This window comes from Carya illinoinensis, chromosome 9 (assembly GCF_018687715.1).
Source record: "Carya illinoinensis cultivar Pawnee chromosome 9, C.illinoinensisPawnee_v1, whole genome shotgun sequence".
Classification (NCBI taxonomy): Eukaryota; Viridiplantae; Streptophyta; class Magnoliopsida; order Fagales; family Juglandaceae; genus Carya; species Carya illinoinensis.
This window is the reverse complement of record NC_056760.1, coordinates 8331051-8353284: the sequence shown is the minus strand read 5'-3', so window position 1 is coordinate 8353284 and position 22234 is coordinate 8331051. Positions and strand designations below refer to the sequence as shown.

The window sequence follows — 22234 nt, the reverse complement described above, 5'->3', positions numbered from 1 at the left end:
TTATAAAAAAAACTATATTAAACTAACTTATCAACTTTACCGATGCATTTTCATAATCTCGATATAAAATATATTTTTTTAAAAACTTGATCAAAATTTCTTATCTACTTCCACAAACTTAGTAAATAATACATCTAAAAAAAATTCTAAAATTCTGAAACTTTCTTAAATCTTTCTTAATAAAACATATATCGGCTTCATGGCAGTCAAGAAATACGAATGTTTAGAGATTTTTTTATTTATTTAACTAATCTTCTAATCATGACAAGAACGGTCTTTAGTGGCTATGTTAGATTTTTAATCACTCCATCTTTGAAAATAAATTTTTATTTTTATTTTGAATTTTGTTGTTTTTAGTTACATTGATAAGTCAGTTGTATTTTTTATTAGATCTAACCCATTATATGTTGGTATCATGATTATATTTTCATAATTTTGCCTCAAATTAGAAAAAAACTTTTGTACTTAAATGTGTGGGTTGATGTTTGTTTTGTAAGAAAAGTTGAAGGTGTATATACAAAATAATAATAATAATAATAATAATAATAATAATAATAATAATAATAATAATAAAAAATTGAACAAGTGGAAGGGGGAGAAGGAGTGATCCTTGACCCATAATGACGGTTCAGGGCTTGTTTGGGCTGGTTTGGAGCCCACGATGGCAATTCGGAATCGCGGTATAATTTCTATATATACATCCATTACAATAAATAGGAATTAAATATAACATATATAAATAGAGAGCAAGATATAAAAATTTACATGGTTTGGCATAAGACTTACGTCCGCTGGTCGTTTGTGAGTACAAATCCACTATACTTGAGATTATTTTACAATCTCTCATGATCTATCATGACTCACTTTGCAAATAATAAAGTCTAGGTTTTCCGTTTCTAGGTTGAAAAAGTTCCCCCTCTCTATTCGCCCCAAAGTCTCTGAACTCACATATTCCTCTGTCATTTATTATTTTATATCACTTCTCTCCTTTCTGTCACATCTTTTCATTTTTTTTTTAACGTGTTCTTCCTTCCTCAACCATTGTCCCCCTCTTCTATTCTCTCTTTTTCTTCCTTTCTAATGAGATCCCCCCTTTAGACTCAACCGGGGATGCCATATGGGTTAAAGATATTTTTACACTTTCTAACGTGAAAATTTTATTTTTAATTAAAATAAGAATTTTATTATATACAAATAAAGTCGTGTACTAATTTACGTGTTAATATTAATTCTTTTATATTTAAAATTTAAATTTATCTTATTTTTAATAAAATCTATATTTTGATGAATTATATTATATTAATTTATAACTAGATTTTTCTTTAAATAGTAAAAGAGCGATAGAAAAATAATAATTGTGTCATTATTCTAAAAACATTAATAGGGAAAGTCAAAGAAATCACCACCGTAGAAAACAACGCAACAAAAAAAAAAAAAAAAATGGTGAAAAGCTATGATATACCGACACAAGTCCCGATGTCCCAAACACGCCAGCTACTTCAGAACACATGCTCCGTCTGGCTCCTCGTTTTCCTTGCTTTTCAATCAGTCATGACCGACTATTGAGCAACCGTTGAAGAAGAAGAAGAAGAAGAAGAAGAGAAGAGAAGACAGGTGAGTGAAATGGAGAGCAGTGAAGAAGACGACGAATTCCCATCAATTGAAAGAATCATCCCACAGTCGAAGGTCGATTCCCTTTACCAATCCCAGACTGAAAAGGTTTGTCCATCCCTTCCTCCTTTTCTACCCAACTACAACTTCTATGTTCGGTAAAATAAATGGGATCCCAAATCCAACTGTTTTTACCTTTTTTCTGTATGGGAATTACATTCCCAATTCAATAGTTGAATGATGTTTCTTTGTTTGGGTCAATGGGTTTTTGCTTGAACACAGCTCTTTCTTATGTAAGTTTTCAAGTCTATTGGAGGGAAAAACATCAGCTTTTGCTATCTGTGAAAATTTTATTTCAAGTTACCACTGGGCATGAGGTGAATTGATTGGACTTTTTGGGATCTTCAATATTGGATTACAATACGATGACTCCCATTAACGTTTATAGGGCGGTGAAAGTATTGGTAATTCTACCCTGAGAAAGTTCCTATTCCTCCCCACACTTTTCAGTTTCATTTGTTTGAAAATTACCAATTTTCAGCCTTAGCCCCGCTTTGCATCACTTTTGGATCTAAAATTGCTTTCTTATTTTTGGTTCTTCAATATTTTAATGTAAGTTGTCCAGAAACAATGTGCATTTGCCTCAGGGGTTGTCTTCTAATGCGTTTACACTCTTTTGAATTTAATATAACAAGTACATCGGTGTTCGAGAGAGATGCTGAAGTAGATAGTTTTGTTTTTGGGTTAAAATAAACGGTGCATTTTGTGGAAGAGATTGTTTCTGGTTTTAAGAATTGAACATGTTACACTTTCAGTAAATGTATGGATGAGCTGGGACGAGGACATAAAATCATGCCCCCTATTTTGAGAGTTGGGCTGGGATAACAATGTCTAAAGTAGGCATCTTTTATGATGAATTTTGTTCCAGGGTTTCAAGTACAAGAATTATAAGATTATTTCCGCGGTTGTATTATGTTAATTTACTATTTAATCATAGTTTTTTTTCCAAGGCAAAAAAAAAAAAAAAAAAGAGGTTTGATTCAACCAATTCAAATTGAATCGGTTAGGTTTTCTAACCGATTTTAGTAAACTTTTTGAATCGTTCACTTAACCGCTTCAATCGACTGATTTAGGCTGATTCAGACTGATTGAAGCCGATTTTAGATAAATTCCAACCGATCCAAATTGTATTTATTTTTAAGTTGTAAACTGAGTTTTTTTTTTTTTTTTAAATATTATTATTATTTTTTAAATTCCTTGACCAAAAATATGATAGAACTAAACATATATTAACTTCTTTGTCATTGTATTCAAAACGAATCGCAGAAAAACTGAGAGATAAAACATGTAGTTCTTTATTTTCATTAATTGAAAAAAAAAAATTAAGAGATGAATGAGTATTAAATTTGTGGTTGTGCATAAAATACTACATTTTCCATGTGCTTATAACTTAATGGTCTTTATCTTCTTCGTATATGAGGCAACAAATGTCAACAATTGAGGTTAAATACATAAATTACATGTTTTTTCAAACTATTTGGATTCATATCCTATTTTTATTGAAACTAGTCAATGAAGTTATACTTTATACTCTTCTGTACATGATATTAAATGCTTGAATTGCATTATATATGAGTTTTAATACTTTTTAACAACATTGAAATAACCGATTCATAATTTTTATGAATCACCCGATTCATTGATTCGGTCCTTACCCGATTCTGAGTTTTCGAGCCTTGGCTTTTTCCCATAAGCTAAACATGTTTTTCTGTGTAGGGAATAAGAAAGCTTTGTTGTGAGCTCTTGGATTTAAAGGATGCTGTGGAGAACTTATGTGGCAATATGCAAGCAAAATACTTGGCTTTCTTGAGGTAATATAAATGACACATCATGATCAAGTACATAAATGAAGAGTAAATAGTAGCCTCCTGCCTGCAGCTTCGGAATGCACTATTCCTTCATTTTATTGATGTGATGTTTTACAAATTTTTCTGGAAATTGTTTTCCAATATTTTTCCATGTTTGTTACAACTGAAAAGTGTTAGTGAAAAGAAAATATTTCATGGCCATTGGAAAGCTATACCTAAAAGAGCAGAAAATGGTTTATGCTGCTTTACTCAAACGTGTCATTTTCTGGCCAAGTGTGCTATCATGATCACCATTGGTAATGAACTCAAGCTGTTGTTACTAGTTTGAAATTGGCTCATTTAATCCAGAGTGAGAGAATTAATTTTTAGTCCATGTGGCAGTATTCTTGACAGATTGCAATGGTAGGATTCTGTAGCCATTATCTGGACCACAAGGCTATCAGCTTAGTAGTCCAATCAATGGTGTTATAAAATGGCCTTTCTTCGGGCCAGAGAAAAAGTTTGTGCCTTGATGCCAGGGCGCTGGAATCTTTTCTTAGGTTTAACCATATGATTAGAAACATGTGTTCGAGGTTTCAAGTAATTTCAAATCTCTAAATTAGGGTAAAAATGATAATTTATTTAATGATTTTGGGCTATTAACATTATGTATGATCTGTGTACATATGATTTGATCTTAATGATATATTGTAGAATATCTGAAGAGGCTGTGGAAATGGAACATGAATTAATTGAGCTGCAAAAGCATATTTCAGCTCAAGGGATCCTTGTTCAGGATTTAATGACTGGTGTCTGCCGTGAATTGGAAGAGTGGAAGCAATCTAATGGTGAAAACCATGAAGCTCAGCAAGACCCTGATATTTCTGAACTTCAAGATCCCTTGGCAAGTGAAAAGGATGATGAGAAGATAATATTTTTGGAGAAGGTTGATGTTCTCTTGGCCGAACACAAAGTTGAAGAAGCACTAGAGGCTTTAAATGCTGAAGAGAAAAATTCTTCGGAGCTGAAAGGGTCTGGAGATAATTCAGTAGGTGAAGTGTCAGAGTACAAATCTGCTTTTTTGAAAAGAAAAGCAATGCTTGAAGATCAACTTGTTCAAATTATTGAACAGCCTTCTGTTGGTGGTCGGGAGATGAAGAAGGCCTTATCTGATTTAATTAAACTTGGAAAAGGTCCTCTGGCACATCATTCACTCCTAAAATCTAATGGGTTGCGCCTCCAAAAGAACATTGAGGTTCTTCTTCCTTCATGTCGTGTCTGTCCAAAAACATTTTCTGCTACATTATCTAAACTTGTATTTTCAATGATTTCACTGACAATAAAGGAGTCTGCTTCAATATTTGGTGATGATCCTATTTATACAAACAGAATCGTTCAATGGGCTGAGTGGAAAATCGAATATTTTGTACGGCTGGCGAAAGAGAATGGACCTTCTTATGAGACAGATTCTGCATTACGAGCTGCTAGCATTTGTGTTCAGGCTAGTCTCAGTTACTGCTCCATGTTGGATTCACAAGGCCTGAAACTGTCAAAATTACTTTTAGTGCTTTTGCGACCTTACATTGAAGAAGTTTTAGAGTTGAATTTCAGACGAGCCAGAAGATTAATTTTCGATTTGGTAGAACTTGATGAGAATCTATTCTCACCTCACTCTGCAGCTTCATTGTCTGCATTCGCAACATCATCAGAGGGCATTCTTGTTGAGAGCGGAATGAGATTTATGTATATTGTCGAAGTAAGTTGGTCTCTTTCGATATGGTTTGGCTATCTGGATGCAATAAATTTATCTTTGTTCTCATACCACAGCAAGCGCTTCATAAATTAAGTTGCACATGGTATCTACGAGTTTCAATCATATTTTTACCTAATAAATTGAGTCATTACTTGATTTTGGACCACATATTTTTTGTTTTGTTTTTCTATTTTGTTCTTGTTTTGGTTAGAGAGAACAATTTAAAACAGGCGCAACCTGGAAAGAGCACAATCCACTAAATAGACCATGTCAATATCATCTTTGTCACTTCAGGCAAATGTTTCCCTTTCTATGAAAGAAGAATCGAGAACATAATTTCTAGAGGAAGTATGAGTCATCTTAAGATGATTCATTAAAGCTTTACTTCCTACTACTCTTGGGAATTTTGGTCTTCAGGTCCATGGCTATATGATTATATTTTGATACCAGTAACTGGATATTGACCCCGTGAGGTTTGGCATTCCTATGGTTCAACTTGAGTTGATTAAATTTTTGAGACAGTTCTTGACCTGCTGCAGGTAATAGGTGTGCTTGTGAAACTAGGCTTCTGTTCTAATGCTTTGATGCATATAATTGTTTGTTACATCAATTCCTTTCCCATGCATTTAATTTATAATGTGATGTTGGACTCCATTACAGGATATATTGGAACAGCTAACCCCCTTGGCTATTATGCATTTTGGAGGAAATGTATTAAGTAAAATCTCACAGCTGTTTGATAAATACATGGATGCTTTGATCAAAGCCCTATCAGGCCCCTCTGATGATGACAATTTTATAGAGTTGAAAGAAGCGATACCCTATAGAGCTGAAACAGATTCAGAACAGCTTGCAATCTTGGGAATAGCATTTACCATTTTAGATGAGCTATTACCAAATGCTGTAATGATTATTTGGAAGCGGCAGAATGAAAGCAATGAACCAAAAAGTGGACCCGCTGAAAATGTTGTGCCTGGTACAGGCTCTACAATAGAATTAAAGGATTGGAAGCGCCATCTTCAGCACTCATTTGATAAGCTTAAAGATCACTTCTGTCGGCAGTACGTTGTGAGTTTCATCTATGCGAGCGAAGGAAAAACACGATTAGATGCACAGATTTACTTGAATGCTGGGGAGGATCTGTACTGGGGCTCTGACCCTCTGCCTTCACTTCCATTTCAGGTCATCCTCTTTCTCCTATGTTGGAGTGCTTTTCTGTGGTCCTTCAACACTGAACCTTTTTGTGTCCAAGCTTTCCATATGATGATGTTGTTTTTCTTTTTAGTTTCATGGTTGTATGCATTGTTGACATGACCTATATCAAAATTCTTGTAATGATAAATCCTTCTAAGTAATATAGTACAAATGCTTTTTAAGTTTCTTTAAGAGTTGGGGGTGTTTGCGATTTTACTTTTACTTTTTTCTCTTCATGAAAGTCAGAATATTGTCATCTTGTCTTCATTTTCTTGCTTCCAGGCGTATAACCTTAAGACATTGTATGTGTATCTTGCTGCCAATTAACTTGTGTAGTGGCAATACTGAGATTTATATTATCATTGCAGGCTTTATTTGCTAAGCTGCAGCAGTTGTCTACTGTGGCTGAGGATGTGTTACATGGAAAAGACAAACTACAAAAAAGCTTACTAGCTAGGCTGACAGAGACAGTTGTAATATGGTTGTCTGATGAACAAGAATTTTGGGGGGTGTTTGAGGATGATTCAGCTCCCCTTCAGCCACTTGGGTTGCAGCAGGTACTTGCTTCCTTCCAAACTTTACTTTTTCAGTGAAATTCTTTAATATATACACATAAGAATAGAATTCGTTTCAATTAATGCATTAAGTAAGATGTTCTCTTGAAGTTCATCCAAAGTCTTCCTGTTTAAGTTTTGTGTATAGGACCAAATTCTGTGATTTTTACTTATTCTGTTACAAGTGAGTGTTCTGCAGTTTTTAGTTAATTCTGTTTCAAGTGAGTGTTGGCAATCTATCTATGGAGCACTAATAGAGATTTGGGATACATATACAAGACAATAAAGATTTGTCAAAACAACGTCTTAAAAAATTCGGATACAATACGAGAGGGACACTTATATTGAAAGCAGTTTGGTGACTATATATGTCATGAATAGCGAGCAGTGCTTGTATCGTCCTAAATAGATGTATGGCTGGATGACCGTGCTTTGTCTCTGAAAATTGACACTGTCTTGGCAGTTAATTCTTGATATGCACTTCACTGTTGAAATTGCACGTTTCGCCGGCTACCCATCTCGGAATGTTCACCAGAGTGCATCAGCCATAATTGCTCGCGCAATTAGGACCTTCTCTGCTAGAGGCATAGACCCGCAAAGGTACGCTTCAATCTCTCTCTCTCTCTAATTCCCTTCCTTGCTCTTCCCCCCTTGTTTTCACTTGAACTAAAAGTGCCATGTCTCATTAGTGCCCTCCCTGAGGATGAGTGGTTTGTTGAAGCTGCTAAATCAGCAATAAACAAATTATTAGAACCTGGGTCAGATACATCTGAAGTCGATGAAGATCACATCATTCTGCCTGATGATGAGATTGTGACAGATTCGGATGAGTCTGCCTCGTCCCTCTCAACGCTGGAATCTTTTGAGTCTTTTGCTTCTGCAAGTATGGGTGAACTTGATAGCCCCATTTTCACTGATCCTGAGAACTGAAAGGTTTCTCTCCTCTTCAAAGGGGGAAAACCGTGGATTCAAGTTTCAGCTGTTACCTTTCACTCTTGACAGTGATTTTTAAGAAGGTTAGCTTCAGATTCGTACATCTTAGGGGATGGATTTTCTAGATCAAGATTTTCTACTCTAGATTTGAGTTACAGTTCTTCGCTATATAGCCTCAATGTGTTGTCGGAAATATCTTCATTTATGCTGCACTTGGTCACGTTTACATGTATCATGATGTGAATTGTTACTAATTTTGAAACGTTACAAAGAAGCATGATTAAGCAGTCCTTATCCCTTTCTGATAAATATAATTTTTTTACATCAGATATGGTTCTATTTTTTTTTTTTTATATAGGTAGATATGGTTCTATATTATCCTACGAGTCATCGATTAAGCAGTCCTCATCCCTTTCTGATAAATAGAATTTTTTTACATCAGATATGATTCTATATTATCCTACAGAACCAATTTACTGTGGGGGTTGGTTAAATTAAGATTTTGAGAACTGGTCTAGATTGTGTTTGGGAGTAATCACGAATCAAAATTGTCTGCAGATGGTTGGACTCCAAAATATTCTTAACTTAGTCGTGCATGAAATTAATAAATCCTCTCAATTTGTGGCTAATACCAATAATATTAGTTTTCATTATGTGATTAAAGGGTTTTCAAGGGTTCTTCCAGCCGCTTTTACTTAAGAAGTTTGTGCATCTGCAGCTGCAAAATGCCTGTGACAGCCCCCAAGATTTGGTTTCTGCATCCATTGCTCTGCAGAAAATGGGACTGATTAATAATTGCGGGGAGCGTCTTGTCATCTTCAGCTGAAGTTGTTGTACTAATTCTAGAATAGTTTCTAGAACTGAAAATAAATAATTAGTGCTCTCTCTCTCTCTCTCTCTCTCTCTCTCTCTCCTTTGCCTTTGTCTACTCATATCCTCAGGCGTCTGTGGTAATTTTGCCATCTTTATCTTGATTGGTTTAAATCTAATAATTTATTATGTCATTCATTGGCATTTTCTCTTTAAAAGATCCTGCAATAGTTTAACTTATCGTAAACAAATAGAAACATTCTGCAATAGTTAAGAAAGCATAATCTGACTTTCTAACATACATGTTCATAGCAAAGTTTTCCCTTCCAAACCTCATGTCTCCCCTCAAAATGATTCTTCCAAAGTTCTAAATACTCACAAGTCGCATCTAACATTTTGTTAAAAAGTTATAATAGAATAAAATTAAGCCTTTCGGGTACTTCAAACCAAAAGATACGTATGTATACAACCATTGCACCCAGATCACAAAAATGGAGAAAGTGCTTGAAGTGGTATAGAAATTGAATACGTGTTTTGCTCACCTGTATCCAATATCCATTCCAAGAATCCAAATAGGTGTTTTGTTTTTGCCTTCTTTCTTTCTGGCAATTGGAATTTTGACAACTCAAAGAACAATGAAAGTTTGCTACGTTTAGAGTCTCCTCGGATGCCGGGGGGTCTGGACGGTGTGTCATGTCCAAGCTGGTTGAGCCTCCATAAACATCAGTTGCCCATTAAAAATAACATACAAAAAATGAGAACAAGACGTGTGTCTCTTTTAGTTGGTCCATATGGCATGAACTATAGAAAGGTTCCCAACATTTCTGCGTCCGAATCCACTTTCAGTCACGATTGAACCCCTCAGTGACCTTTTTTGGTTCGTACCCGTTTATTCTCAAACTCACCTTTTTTCGAAAGACATCAAATAAATGACAGAACAACAGATATATTAGAATCCCAACTTGGTAATGGTGGCATAAGATTAGATTCCGCGATTAGTATTTTGAGGTACTGAATCAAGCTGTGTGCTCGGCCGAAAGTAAAAGGGGCCGCGTGGGAATCGGTCCCTTTCCATCCATCGTCCACCAGTCATGTCAACTTCATACAAATTAGTGGCCCTGTCTCCTATTGCGTCGAACCCATTTGCAAATCTGCTGTTGGTTTTTAAGACAGTTTAAGATCTGCAATAATAATAATAATAAATGTTTAAATTTGAAGTTGTCAATTATCTTTTTTTTTTTCTTAATTATAGTTTGTTTTTTGCATTACCGATTCTTTGTAATATAACTACCAAACTATTAAACTTATATTAGAAATATCCACTAATTTATAATTTTCTTCCTCCTTTAAGATTCAATCATTAATATCTGTTATCTATTTTTCATTCATTTAATTAATGGTCACATCTTAATGAGAAGATAAATTACAACTTGTACGTGTTTAATATTAATGAAGACAAAGCAACAACTTTAATTAATAGTTTAGTAGCCTATCGAATTACAACCAAAAAACGAAGAAAAAGAAGAATTTAAGTGGTTGAGGAAATTTCTCCTCTCCTTTTTGTGAGTACACACTACACAGTACATTGTATTTTTTAGAGAGAGAGAGAGAGAGAGAGAGAGAGGGGAGAATCCTTAAACATTGTATTTTTTAATCAACCAATAAAATATTCATGGCACTACTGTATTAAAAATAATATTATAGAACTACCATCTATTTTGTATAGAGTTATAAAATAATTATAAATAGATCATTTTTCTTATTATTATTATTATTATTATTTTTTTATCGGTGAGCCTTCAGACATAATTATTAACTGGAAAAGAAGGCTTAATTTGACACTTATCTGCTCCTGCTCCTGCTCCTAGTCAAACTGGGTAAAGAAATACACGTCTATTACATCAATTAATACTATAAAATGTGTCCAGAGTCTAATGACATGACGGTATATGACCTGATTTTTCCAATAAAAACTTTAAATCCGAAACCCCTTCCTCCATTTTAAAAAAAAAAAAAAAAAACTATAAAATGTATTTTTCCGTAAAAAAGTGAGCGTTGATGAATAAAATTACGATGTCAACCTCTTCTTTTAGAAAAAGAAAAAAAAAAAAGTGCTATTCCTGATCTTGAAGGCCAAAACTGATAATCGAAATAAGATATAGATTCACGATCATGACTCATAAGGGGCGTGCATGGTTATTAATTGTTAATTTTCACGACTCTGAATTTTATTTTATTTTCCAGATAGAGGGCATGGCATGATCACACGTAGAGTAGAAAAGATAAACTACTCCATCCTTCGATTTATTCTGAACAAAGGTAGACCGTAGGCCAGGATTAGATAGATGATGCTATATGCTTACCCAAGTGGCCGATGGTAGCGGCCAGCTAGGGAACTAGTTCTTTACGTGTGGTAATGGAGACCCAGTTACCAAAAATTCTCTTTATCTCTTCTTCCTTATGGCTATTTTCTTGAATTAATTTGGTTGGAATATCATTTGCTGAAATTCCAAACATATGCGTTTTTTAAAACAGCTAAGGCACCTTTTTCTTTAGTCGCCAATCGCTTGCTTCGATTCCTAGCTTTTGCTTGCTTTCCAACATGTTTAATTCCCATTCACTTTACTTGTGGCAGGCAATGGTATTCTTTCATTACATAAGCAAGCATGCAGGCCGCGTATATATATGCATTGTCTTCCGTGTCTTAACATATCAGAAAAAGAAAGGCTCACCCGGCCAGACGATCCATTCCATAGCTAGCCAGAAGAGCAAGGAAAAGATCAAAGCAGAAACAGTACACACTTCTTTGAAACCCAAATGTCAACCACTAAACCTCATCATGATGCAGAATCTGATGGCCAACTAGTTGAGCAGGCAAGCATCAATATTTTTTTTGGTGTCATATAGTCATGTCACGTATTTTCATATATTCTCATGCATGCATTGGAGGAAACCCAGCCTATTAATTCTGTTCATGAGTTATATCAAATAGCATATCTCTTTCCTTTCAGAGTCTTATATTGAATTGTAAAAAGGAGTGTGTGTATATATGTTTAAAATAATTCCTAGGAGTTGCTAGCTTAAGTGATAAGGGTCTTGATTTTGGTGATATATATATCACTACAAAAAAAACGAATTTTTACGATTAAAATTTTGCAATAAAAAAGACTGTTTGCTACGAAAACGAGTTTTTCTTATAGTGATGCTCCTTTCAAGTTTAAGGTTTGAATCTTCTTGGATGTAAAAAATTTGATCTAGTGGCCATCAGATTTGGGAAAGTACTTCCTATTAAATTACTTACCGGAGGCCCACTTGCACGAAACAACTCCTTATTGAGAGCTTATTCACTTTCGAGATAATTAGTTGAGATTTTGTTTTCAGAAAGATACACAATCCGAACAGAGAAAAAGGTATATAGTATACTCAAAATTTTAAGTGGTAAGCATCTTCTAAATTATTTTGGAGGTTGAAGCTGGAAGATGCATGCATGGGAGGGGGCCTAGCTAGCGCCCATAAGCTAGATTTTGATAAATGATATTCTCATGCTAGCTAGTTATAATTCCCTAACTCTTGGCCAAAGAGGTTAAGATCATATTGTTCCGATCAAGTTTTGTCATATAAGCGTCAAGGTCAGGATGCATGGTTAATTAAGCGATCTATATATATATATGTGTGTGTGTGTGTGTGTGTGTGTGTGTGGTGGGACGTCAAAGGGTTGCGGAGTAGAAAAAATTAGGGAAATACTTGAAATGGAAATTCTTCTGTACAGTGTACGTGCATCAAGGTAATTAAGAGGCGATCGACCCATGCAACTACCTGATCATAATGACGAGAAATATATAATTATTTGGTACTTGAATGGATTTTTAATTGAGTCGTTGATTATTATGATGACGAGATCAATCGTAATAATTTGAAATGATCATGTTAATTTATCCGTATTCTTGGCCTACTTTGCTAAGTGTTAATTAAATCCAATATATATATATATGTATATATATTTACCTTTATATATGTATATATAGCTAGCTTAATTGCTGCAAGATGTTAAATATCGATCCGCGCACATACCACACACACACACACAGTGTATTTGTATAATTTATCTTTATGTACATATATAGCCAGCTTTAAATGTTCAAGATCATTATATATATATATATATATGATGTCATATATATATTGAGATCTTATTTAATTTTACACGTACTGCACGCATGCATGCAGGCCGACCAGACTACTATATTTTATCCAAGAGGACTCAATATTGTGTGGGGCAGTGACCCCCGCTACTGGCGCTTACCTTCTGATCAGTAAGTACTTTCACAAGATCATGTATTTGTGTGTAATTTTTTCTCTGATTTTTAATTTTCAAAGTGATGAATGTGCCAAATCTGATCAGCATGCGCATATATATATATATATATAAATAAATAAATAAAAATTGTGTAGGGACAAGACAGGGCCTGTTGATTTGGTACAGGTATCATGGCTGGAGGTAACCGGTTCACGCGAGATGAAGCCTTCAACGACGTACGAAATAGGGTTCAAGATCTCATTGACACAAGAAGCTTTTGGTTGGAATGGGAGCAAGGTTTACGTGATGGCCAAGCTAGGGCGAAGGGGAAAGTACAGTTGGAAAAGAGCAAGCCTGGATGCTTTCTCAAGTGGGACACAAAAGGAAATTCCTCAAGATAGTGACAAACTCAAAATCACTACCACTTCTAATGAAGCCACCATCTACTTTGGTATGTATGAAGTCTGGAGCGGCAAATGGAAGGGAGGTCTCAGAATTCACCATGCTTACATCAGAGAAGCTAACTGATCTATATCCGATCCACTTTACAATGCCAGAACATGATGGCCATTATATACCTGCATGCGCGAATACCTATCTATCTATATATCTTTATTATTATTATTATTATCTATATAAATATATATATCATGTACTGATCAATAGTGAGTGTTATATACAATAATTGTTATTGAAATAATACGACGATGATCAGGCTTATTATAAATATACAATAAGCCTACCAAATCAAAGACAATTATTATTAATTTCTGTGTGTTTAATTATATATATGAATGATCATTTATAATTTTTATTTTTGTTTTTTACCCTGTCAAGTATCAGTTGTAGTACTGTTTATATTATATATATATACTTTCCATATACGTATAACGCGACATGTGATTATATATATATAGCTAGGTTTTAATAAGATCTCTTTTAATTCCCGAAAGCTTTCTTTTCTTAATTCTTAACCTATAAATTTATATAAAACAAAAGAAAATAGCTAGGATTTTGCATGCATTTAGTTGGGAGTCATGTTCCGTTCCATTCCATTCCGTCCCGTCCCATCATTGTGAGAGTACTGGCCGTTGGCTACCATTAAAAATTTAGAATAGTTATTAATTTCTGGTCATAATTATCTAATTAAATAAAGGAATTAATATCTATTACTCATGTAATTGTTTAAATAATATTTTAAATCTTGATATCATGTAATCGATAATTTACAAGGTTCGAAAATGAAAATTACTACACTCTCCTATATATTTCCTTCAATCATAAGTACGGTTTACCCTTCACTAACATTATATTCAACTAGAATTTTCTATTTTGAAAATGTACGTCCAAGAAAACTATATATAGGCCGCAAGGAATCCACTTAAATGAGAATCATTGTCATGATCATGAATTTTTGGTCAATCGCCTGCTTAATTAATTTATTTGCTTAGGTACCTGAGATTCGGCACATTTGCCTTTTAAAAACAAAAAATAACATCTCTAAGTGGCGGAACTAGAAATTGTGTTGAGAGGAGCAACTTATTTATTGTATAACACATTTATATAAAACGTAATGCTAAATATAAGTGTGTAAGCTTTACACACTTTCTTTAAAAAAAGTGGAGCCCATCATTAAAAAATGAGTTTTTTCATGTTAATCCTAGATGTATCTACCTTTTTTAAAAGGAGTGGGTGGGATTTGTTCATGGGCCTAGGACTGCAAACATCAATTCTCTTATATAAATTAAAAAGAGATTAAAAAATTATAAAAACATAACTACAAACTATTTTTCATATAGATCAGTGACCTTAAATAATTTTTCTTGTATTTTCATTTTGAATTTCATATTAAGAAACCCAATATTATATAACAAAAAATTTTGAGATTCATATTAATAAGTTTATTATTTCTCTTAAATTTAATTTTAACTTTAATTTTAGAAAAATCACATCACTGAAAATAGATAATATATATAAATTAAACAAAATTTTGGGACTAGAAAAAAAAATTGAAGAGAGAAATTTCTAAGTATATTGAAATTTAAAAAAAAAAATTAGAAAGCATATGAAGATTAATTTTTTTTTTTGGGGGACAATTTTTTATATTTACAGAATTATGTGTAAAATCTAGGGATTATTACATGATTTCAAAAAGTTTTACGTGGCTCCGCCACTTATGACTCTTGCTAGGACAAATTTTGAATCAAATTCATTCATGGAAAATTTCATACACCCTAATAATTAATTTATCAAACTTATTAATGCAATGTGAATAATATTTTTCTTTTATTTAAAAAGATGAAATTAAAACTATAACTTCTTAAATAAATTAAAAAGGGGTAGCTAGCCACCACCCAATGGGCAATGACCCTGACTCGATGCATGTGGTCGGATTCCTCATTATGGCTGTGCACATATACATGCAACCATGGTGTACTTGTTGTGTATATATATTCACCTAGTACCTCATGATGGTCAAAGTCTAAGCCATCACAATATATGGCTAAATTTGGCCAACCATAGGCCTCCTCATTATAATCTTAAAATCATGGACACCATGCGGGTGGTGGTCGAATGGTGGTCAAGACTAAGTGACTATGGGTGAGCATAGGCCTCCCCATCTCATTTCGTAGTGTTTTATTTTTTTTTTCAATTTTAGTTTCATTTTTTTAAATAAAAGAAAAATGTTATCATGTGAAAGTCTATGGACAACATTTTTTATAATATTGGGGTTGATCTAAAATTTTTCATGGTATGATCAGTGCTTATTTTTTAAAAAAGAAATATGAGTAATACTATATGTAGTCCTAGAGTACGCAAGCACCGCATAACTATTTTGAAAAAAATTAGAAGCTACTATTAAAAAATTAGTTTTTTCTTGGTAGGTCTTGTATTTATCCACTTTTTTTTTTTTTGAGAAAAAATATTTATCCACTTTTTTCAAATGAATTACGCGACGTTTCTGCATTTCACAATTGTAAATATTATTTCTCAAAAAATATAGGTGTCAAATATAAATTTAGACAAAGTACAAAGATGATTTATCAAGTATTCCTTATAATTATTACAAGGCCATTCAATTTTCATGATATGCTATAGCAATATCGATCACCCTCTACATGAATCAGTGAAACGCATTCTATACATTTTTTTTTTTAATAACTAATGATAACAATATAGGTAAATGCTAAAAATGAAGTCTTATACCACACATCTCCACCTAACCAACATATGATTTATCATTTTTAACATTCTATTTAAACACACACATATTTAAGCATTAAAATAAAAGGAAAATAATATCAAATCACATATTGATTAAGTAGAAGTATGTATGTATTGTAAGACTTCCATTTAGAATCTCAATCAATCTTAATTACTCATGCATGCTTAATTTGTAGGAAGTATATATCAACATTGGTCAATTGCAAACGACTGCAAGAAAAACGAGTATTTGTGATAGATTATTTACGATGATAATATTACTTATAACGAAAACAGACTCATTTTGACATGAAATAGTAATTTCTTGTAGAAAGTAGCCGGCCACAAATAAGTAAATTTTATTTATTTTTTTTTTATTTTTTATTTTTTTGTGGTTATATATATACGTACGTAGAAAAAACAAGGAAAGAAAAAGGCAAAGAGAATAAACATATCATTAACTTTTTTGAAACGGAATAAGCATTAGCAAATTACCCAAATGATTCGATCGATCCGCTTTCGGTGTTGGATGCAGCCAGCTTTAGTGGTCCAGACTGAAAATCTTGTTCGTAGCAATCTGATCTAGAGTTAATGGTTTAAAGAATATCTCATGATCTGAATGCATGCGCGCATCTCTTGCATGCCAACCAAATCGAAGATGTTCTTCTATGTGCAACTTTGAAGACCACTTTATCATTCTCAATGGCTATAAAACAGTAGCATTCAAGCAAGCAGATGAATGAAAAGACTCTGAAGAGATGGGGACAGGGCATTCTTATTCGCTACAGCCAAATGAGGAACCCAGCCAAACTGAGACTCAAAACAGTGACACCAGAGCCAAGGTAGTGGCACAGGTGAAATTGAAACCCCCGCATAACTACGAAGTCCTGTTGAGAGATGCGGATTCCCCCGTCGACAGATCTTCCATGGACAAGCTTTATGATCAGCTCTGTTCTGGACTACTCTTAAACCAGAAGAGAAAGGCAAGTGTATAGTGGACCCACTTCTTGGTTTTCCTAATTTGTCTTGTTCCTTATACGATTGGTATCATCATCTTCCTCCATTACTACTATTTCAGAAATATTGGGTTGACAAGAACTCCAAAAACTGCTTCTTCTTGCATGCAAGAAATCTGACAATCACTTGGGGTGCAGAAAAACGTTATTGGCAGTAGAGAAGAATTCAAGAAACCAGTACCTAGCATTAAGCTCTATTCTTGTCATATTTTTTTCCCTTTTCCTAAAACATTTATGGTTGGAACAGAATATGCCAAGCCACTCTCCAAGCTAAATACATAAAACCATTGAAAGTGGTTAGTGATGCTGTAGGCCAATACACTGTAATGGTTTGAAGTTAGTCTCGTAAGGTTGTTTCATCTATTACAGAGGAAACAATTAACATACGATCTGGACTTTTCTGGTAGTAAATAGTTCATGTCAAAGAGGGAGTACAAAGATAGAATTACTTAGTATCTACGTCTTTCACAGTTCAGTTGCTAACCATTATATAATGTCTGACACTACAGTGATGAAGTCATTGATGTTGCTGAGCTATTAAATGTATGTTGGCTAGAATTGCGTTGAAAGTTTCAGACTACAAACCTCTCACCAGGAACTCTATATGAACTAGCATTTGTGGTAAAGTTGAAAGATCCAGCTTATGGATGGGAAGTTCCAGTGAATGTCAGACTCACCCTACCAGATGGAAACAAGCAAGAACATAAAGAAAATTTGATGAAAAAGCCAAGAGGTGATTGGATTGAGATCCCAGTTGGCGAGTTTGTAACATCACCTGAAAATACAGGAGAGATAGAATTCTCAATCAATGAATACGAGGACGGGCAATGGAAAAGAAGGCTTGTCATCAAAGGCATTACCATTCGTCCGAAATACTAGAGTTCTGAAATTGTTACGGGCTTTCTTTGTGGGCTAAGGCCTAGTTGGTTTGGATTCGGCTGTGGCCTCGGATGTATCTGGTTATGTTATGGGCTATCTAATGTTATATTGCTTGTGTTTATTTTAATTAATTAGTTGTGATCGTTATTTAGTTAAGTCCGTCAATTGTGGCTTGGACGATAGAGTAGAATCCGTTATCTTTAACCTTCATTAAGTCAGTTAATTATTGTCAGTTATTAAGTGGGTTGTATTTTTTTTTCTATTTTTTAATAGTAAAACATTGTTCATTCATTTATAAAATGAATATTACAACTTTGACCTGAGAATAATTACAAGCCAAGTATTACTTTTCAATCTCCTCAATACACAAATTTCTTTGTAACTGACATGATCTTGTCTAGTGCTGTAAAATCTTACTAAACAAACTATCTGAAAGACAACACTTTGTCTTTCTAAGATAGTTGTCTTTCAAATAGTGTTATCTTTCAGATAGTAACAAATCTCACACTCCTACGGAGTAAAGGACATGATATTCCACGGACCCTAGTCCTAGAGATAATTTATTTATTTCTTTTTTCTTTTCTATATTACAACTTAAAATAAAGTAAATAACAGAAAATATAAATACATGGAAAATACAAGAAAAAATAACAAATAAACAACAAAACACAGAGGCTGTCGTGGCATGTGCTGGACACATGCTTCCTTGAAAGTATGGCAGACGATCGGGTTTGAAGAACCAGTGGCTCTGGACCCAGAGAAGCCGCGCATGTCGGCAACTGCACTCCCCTTGCGGAGGCTCATGGAATTCACATGCCAACTTTAGACCGCATGTGTGGCTCATGCACTACTTCGTTCGATAAAATTCTTCGCCAATCTAAAAGATTGGCATCTTGGGAATCCTCTGGTATGGCTCGTTGTGGTCATTGGGCGTCGGAGAATAACAGATCTACCTTTCGCACTACTTTGGCTTGAAAAAAAATAAAAAACTAAAAATAGAAAAAGAAAAGACTAGAGAGAAGAGGAAGAAAGGAAGGATGAGTAACGGAGGAGGGAGGGAGGAGCTGAAACTCCACCCCCCTTTGGCTGGGTTGTGTTTCGGTGTTTTCTAGAGAGAATGTAAACTCTCTCTCAAAAACTTTTGGTCTTGGGTTATTGAGTCATGCATACGGTAGTGGGTCTGGACATGGTCTAAGGAATCTATAATCAATGAAACGCCTAGTGTACATTTTTTAAATAACTAATGATAACAATACAGGTAAATTTTAAAAGGAAGTCTTATACTATACATCTCTAAAACTCTAGCTAACCAACATGTGGTTTGTCATTTTTGACCTTATATTTAAACACATACATATTTAATCATAAAGATATAAGGAAAATAATATCAAATCACATATTAATTAAGTGCAAGTGTGTAGTGGAAGACCTGTAGGATTTCTCATAAAATCTTAATTACTCATTCATGCTTAATTTGTAGGAATTATATTTCAACATTGGCCAATAGCAAACGGGTATAAGAAAAACGAGCATTTGTGACAGATTATTTATGATGATAATAATTACTTGCGACAAAAATAGACTTATTTTGACAGGAACTAATCATTTTCACAGAAAATATCTAGTTACCAATAAGCAATTTTTTTTAATTATATATATTCGTACATAGAAAAAACGAAGGTAAGGAAAAGGCAAACAGAATATGGTTTAAAGAATATGTCATGATCTGCATGCATGCCAACCAAATTGAAGATGTTCTTCTACGTAAGTAAAGCTTTGAAGACCACTTTTTTCATTCTCATCAACAACATTTTTCTTTACCAACACCACGACTTTTGTCGAACAGGAATAGATTTTTGAGATGATGGAATAGTAAACAAAAATTCATGTAAACTTGGGGATTGATTTTGCATTTATTTAATAATATATTTTTCAATTTTGTATGGAGAATTGCTAGTCAATATTTGAAGTAATTACAAAGAAACTAAAGTTTTATGTGTAGATAACTGTGATTCTTAATAACTAATTAATGATAACAAGTAAGAGAAATGCTAAAATGAATTGTCTTATACTACACACGGTAAGAGTTTTATTTAAACTTAATGTCCCACACACCCATATTTAATGGGTTTAAATTAGCTCAATTTTATCACTTGATTTAAATGAGTTACAATGAGAGTAGAATATCTCTATATCCAATCATAGTAAGACACAAAATCTCTAGATTTCATGATGGCCGAAAATCTAAAAATAGCACTGAGGGGTTAAAAGGTTTTCACCTACAATATCATTGTGCCTTTAGCCATCGAGAGACACTCGGAGGTAAAGTTGTTAGGGTGATTCTTCTCTTATAGCCAGATTAAATTCTTCATTGAACTGATTGAGAAAGGTACGTGTTTATTTATCATTATTTTATTATTATGGATCATAAAAAATCTAAGATCTAATTATTAATGTTCATGCTAAAATATTTAACACACACATCTACTTAATCAATATGTAATTTGTCATTTTTTGTCATTTATTTAAATACATACATATTTAAACATTAAGATAGAATAGCAAGAATACCAAATCATATATTGATTAGATGGAAGTGTACAATATAAGGCTTCATTTGTAGAAACTATATATCAACATTGCTAATTGCAGACGTAGAAAAAACAAGGGAGAAAAAGGCAAACAGAATAAACAACATTACTTACTTTTTTAGTGGTCCTTGTTCGCAGCAATCTGATCTAGATCAGTTAATGGTTTAAAGAATATCTCATGATCTGCATGCATGCGCGCATCTCTTGCATGCCAACCAAATCGAGGATGTTCCTCTACGTGCAGCGTTGAAGACCACTTAATTAATTTTATCATTCTCAATGGCTATAAAACGGTAGCATTCAAGCAAGCAGATGAATGAAAAGACTCTGAAGAGATGGGGTCATTACTATTATTTCAGAAATATTGGGTTGACAAGAACTCCAAGAACAGCTTCTTCTTGTATGCAAGAAGTCTGTCAATCCTTTGGGGTGAAGACAAACGTTATTGGCAGTGGAGAAGAATTCAAGAAACCAGGTACCTAGCATTAAGCTCTATTCTTGTCATATTTTTCCCTTTTCGTAAAACATTTATGGTTGGAACAGAATATGCCAAGCCACTCTCCGAGCTAAATGCATAAAACCATTGAAAGTGAATAATGATGCTGTAGGCCAATCCACTGTAATGGCTTGAAGTTAATCTCGTATGGTTGTTTCATCTATTAAAGAGGAAACAATTAAAAAAATATCTGGGCTTTTCTGATAATAAAGTTGATGTCAAAGAGGTACTAACAAAGATAGAATTACTCAGTATGTCTTTCATAGTTCAGTTACTAACCATTATAAGGTCTGACGCTGCAGTGATGAAGTCATTGAAGTTAATGAACTATTAGATGTATGTTGGCTAGACGTGACTGGAAAGTTTGAGACTGCAAGCCTCTCACCAGGAACTCTATATGAACTAGCATTTGTGGTAAAGATCATGAAAGATTCAGCTTATGGATGGGAAGCTCCAGTGGATGTCGAACTCACCCTACCAAATGGAACCAAACAAGAACATAAAGAAAATATGAAGGAAAAGCCAAGAGGGAATTGGATTGAGATTCCAGTTGGCGAGTTTGTAACGTCACCAGAAAATATAGGAGAGATAAAATTCTCAATCTATAGACATGATGGGTTATGGAAAAGAGGGCTTGTCGTCAAAGGCATTACCATTCGGCCGAAATACTAGAGTTCTGAAATGATGGACACATATTTCCAGCGTGTTCGGATCTTATTCTCTGCCTATGAATGTGAAAGCAGGACAAAAGATTACGTATGTAATAAATAACCGGGAAAAGAGTAATGGAAGAAATGCTTATCATTTGGTATCATACCCAACATCCTGCTTTACTGAATGCACATTTATTCTACAACTGGTTGCATTAGCCAACACATTATATCGAGCTATCTTTCCTCTAAAAGGTATTTGTTGTCAGTCCCAACGCGATAGTTTTCAGTATACAAACAGCTTCTACAGCTTCAATAAACCAAGTTCAATTACATGTACCCCCAGAAAAGGACCAAAATCGCTAAGAAAGACTTCAATTCTATGTTTTCAAAAGAAAC

At 33.9% G+C, this 22234-nt stretch overlaps 3 protein-coding genes and 1 pseudogene across 6 annotated transcripts; all 4 read left to right on the top strand.

Moving 5' to 3' along the window:
* Positions 1 to 1477: 1477 nt before the first annotated feature.
* On the top strand, positions 1478 to 8896 carry LOC122276253 (exocyst complex component EXO84C-like). 3 transcript variants are annotated; one of them, XR_006228815.1, is made up of 8 exons: positions 1478 to 1719; positions 3388 to 3482; positions 4173 to 5214; positions 5872 to 6393; positions 6774 to 6962; positions 7423 to 7559; positions 7649 to 7975; positions 8611 to 8896. XR_006228815.1 is itself a non-coding variant. In XM_043085835.1 (7 exons), exons 1-7 carry the CDS (start codon positions 1624 to 1626, stop codon positions 7887 to 7889), a joined length of 2322 nt encoding a protein of 773 aa, XP_042941769.1. In that variant the 5' UTR covers positions 1478 to 1623; the 3' UTR covers positions 7890 to 8219. The 3 variants fall into 3 exon arrangements, 1 of the variants encoding a protein (XP_042941769.1); XR_006228816.1 differs by having other exon boundaries at positions 8557 to 8896; XM_043085835.1 differs by lacking the exon at positions 8611 to 8896 and having other exon boundaries at positions 7649 to 8219.
* A 2489-nt stretch (positions 8897 to 11385) lies between these two features.
* On the top strand, positions 11386 to 13813 carry LOC122277562 (protein PHLOEM PROTEIN 2-LIKE A9). 2 transcript variants are annotated; one of them, XM_043087589.1, is made up of 3 exons: positions 11386 to 11576; positions 12930 to 13015; positions 13155 to 13813. In XM_043087589.1, exons 1-3 carry the CDS (start codon positions 11520 to 11522, stop codon positions 13525 to 13527), a joined length of 516 nt encoding a protein of 171 aa, XP_042943523.1. In that variant the 5' UTR covers positions 11386 to 11519; the 3' UTR covers positions 13528 to 13813. The 2 variants fall into 2 exon arrangements, with proteins under 2 accessions (XP_042943523.1, XP_042943524.1); XM_043087590.1 differs by having other exon boundaries at positions 11421 to 11571; positions 12920 to 13015.
* A 2842-nt stretch (positions 13814 to 16655) lies between these two features.
* On the top strand, positions 16656 to 18229 carry LOC122276735 (annotated as a pseudogene).
* Positions 18230 to 20956: 2727 nt separating this feature from the next.
* On the top strand, positions 20957 to 22041 carry LOC122277801 (protein PHLOEM PROTEIN 2-LIKE A1-like). Its single transcript, XM_043087965.1, has 2 exons — positions 20957 to 21164; positions 21488 to 22041. The coding sequence occupies exons 1-2, from the start codon at positions 21025 to 21027 to the stop codon at positions 21855 to 21857; spliced, it is 510 nt and encodes a 169-aa protein (XP_042943899.1). The 5' UTR covers positions 20957 to 21024; the 3' UTR covers positions 21858 to 22041.
* Positions 22042 to 22234: the final 193 nt, after the last annotated feature.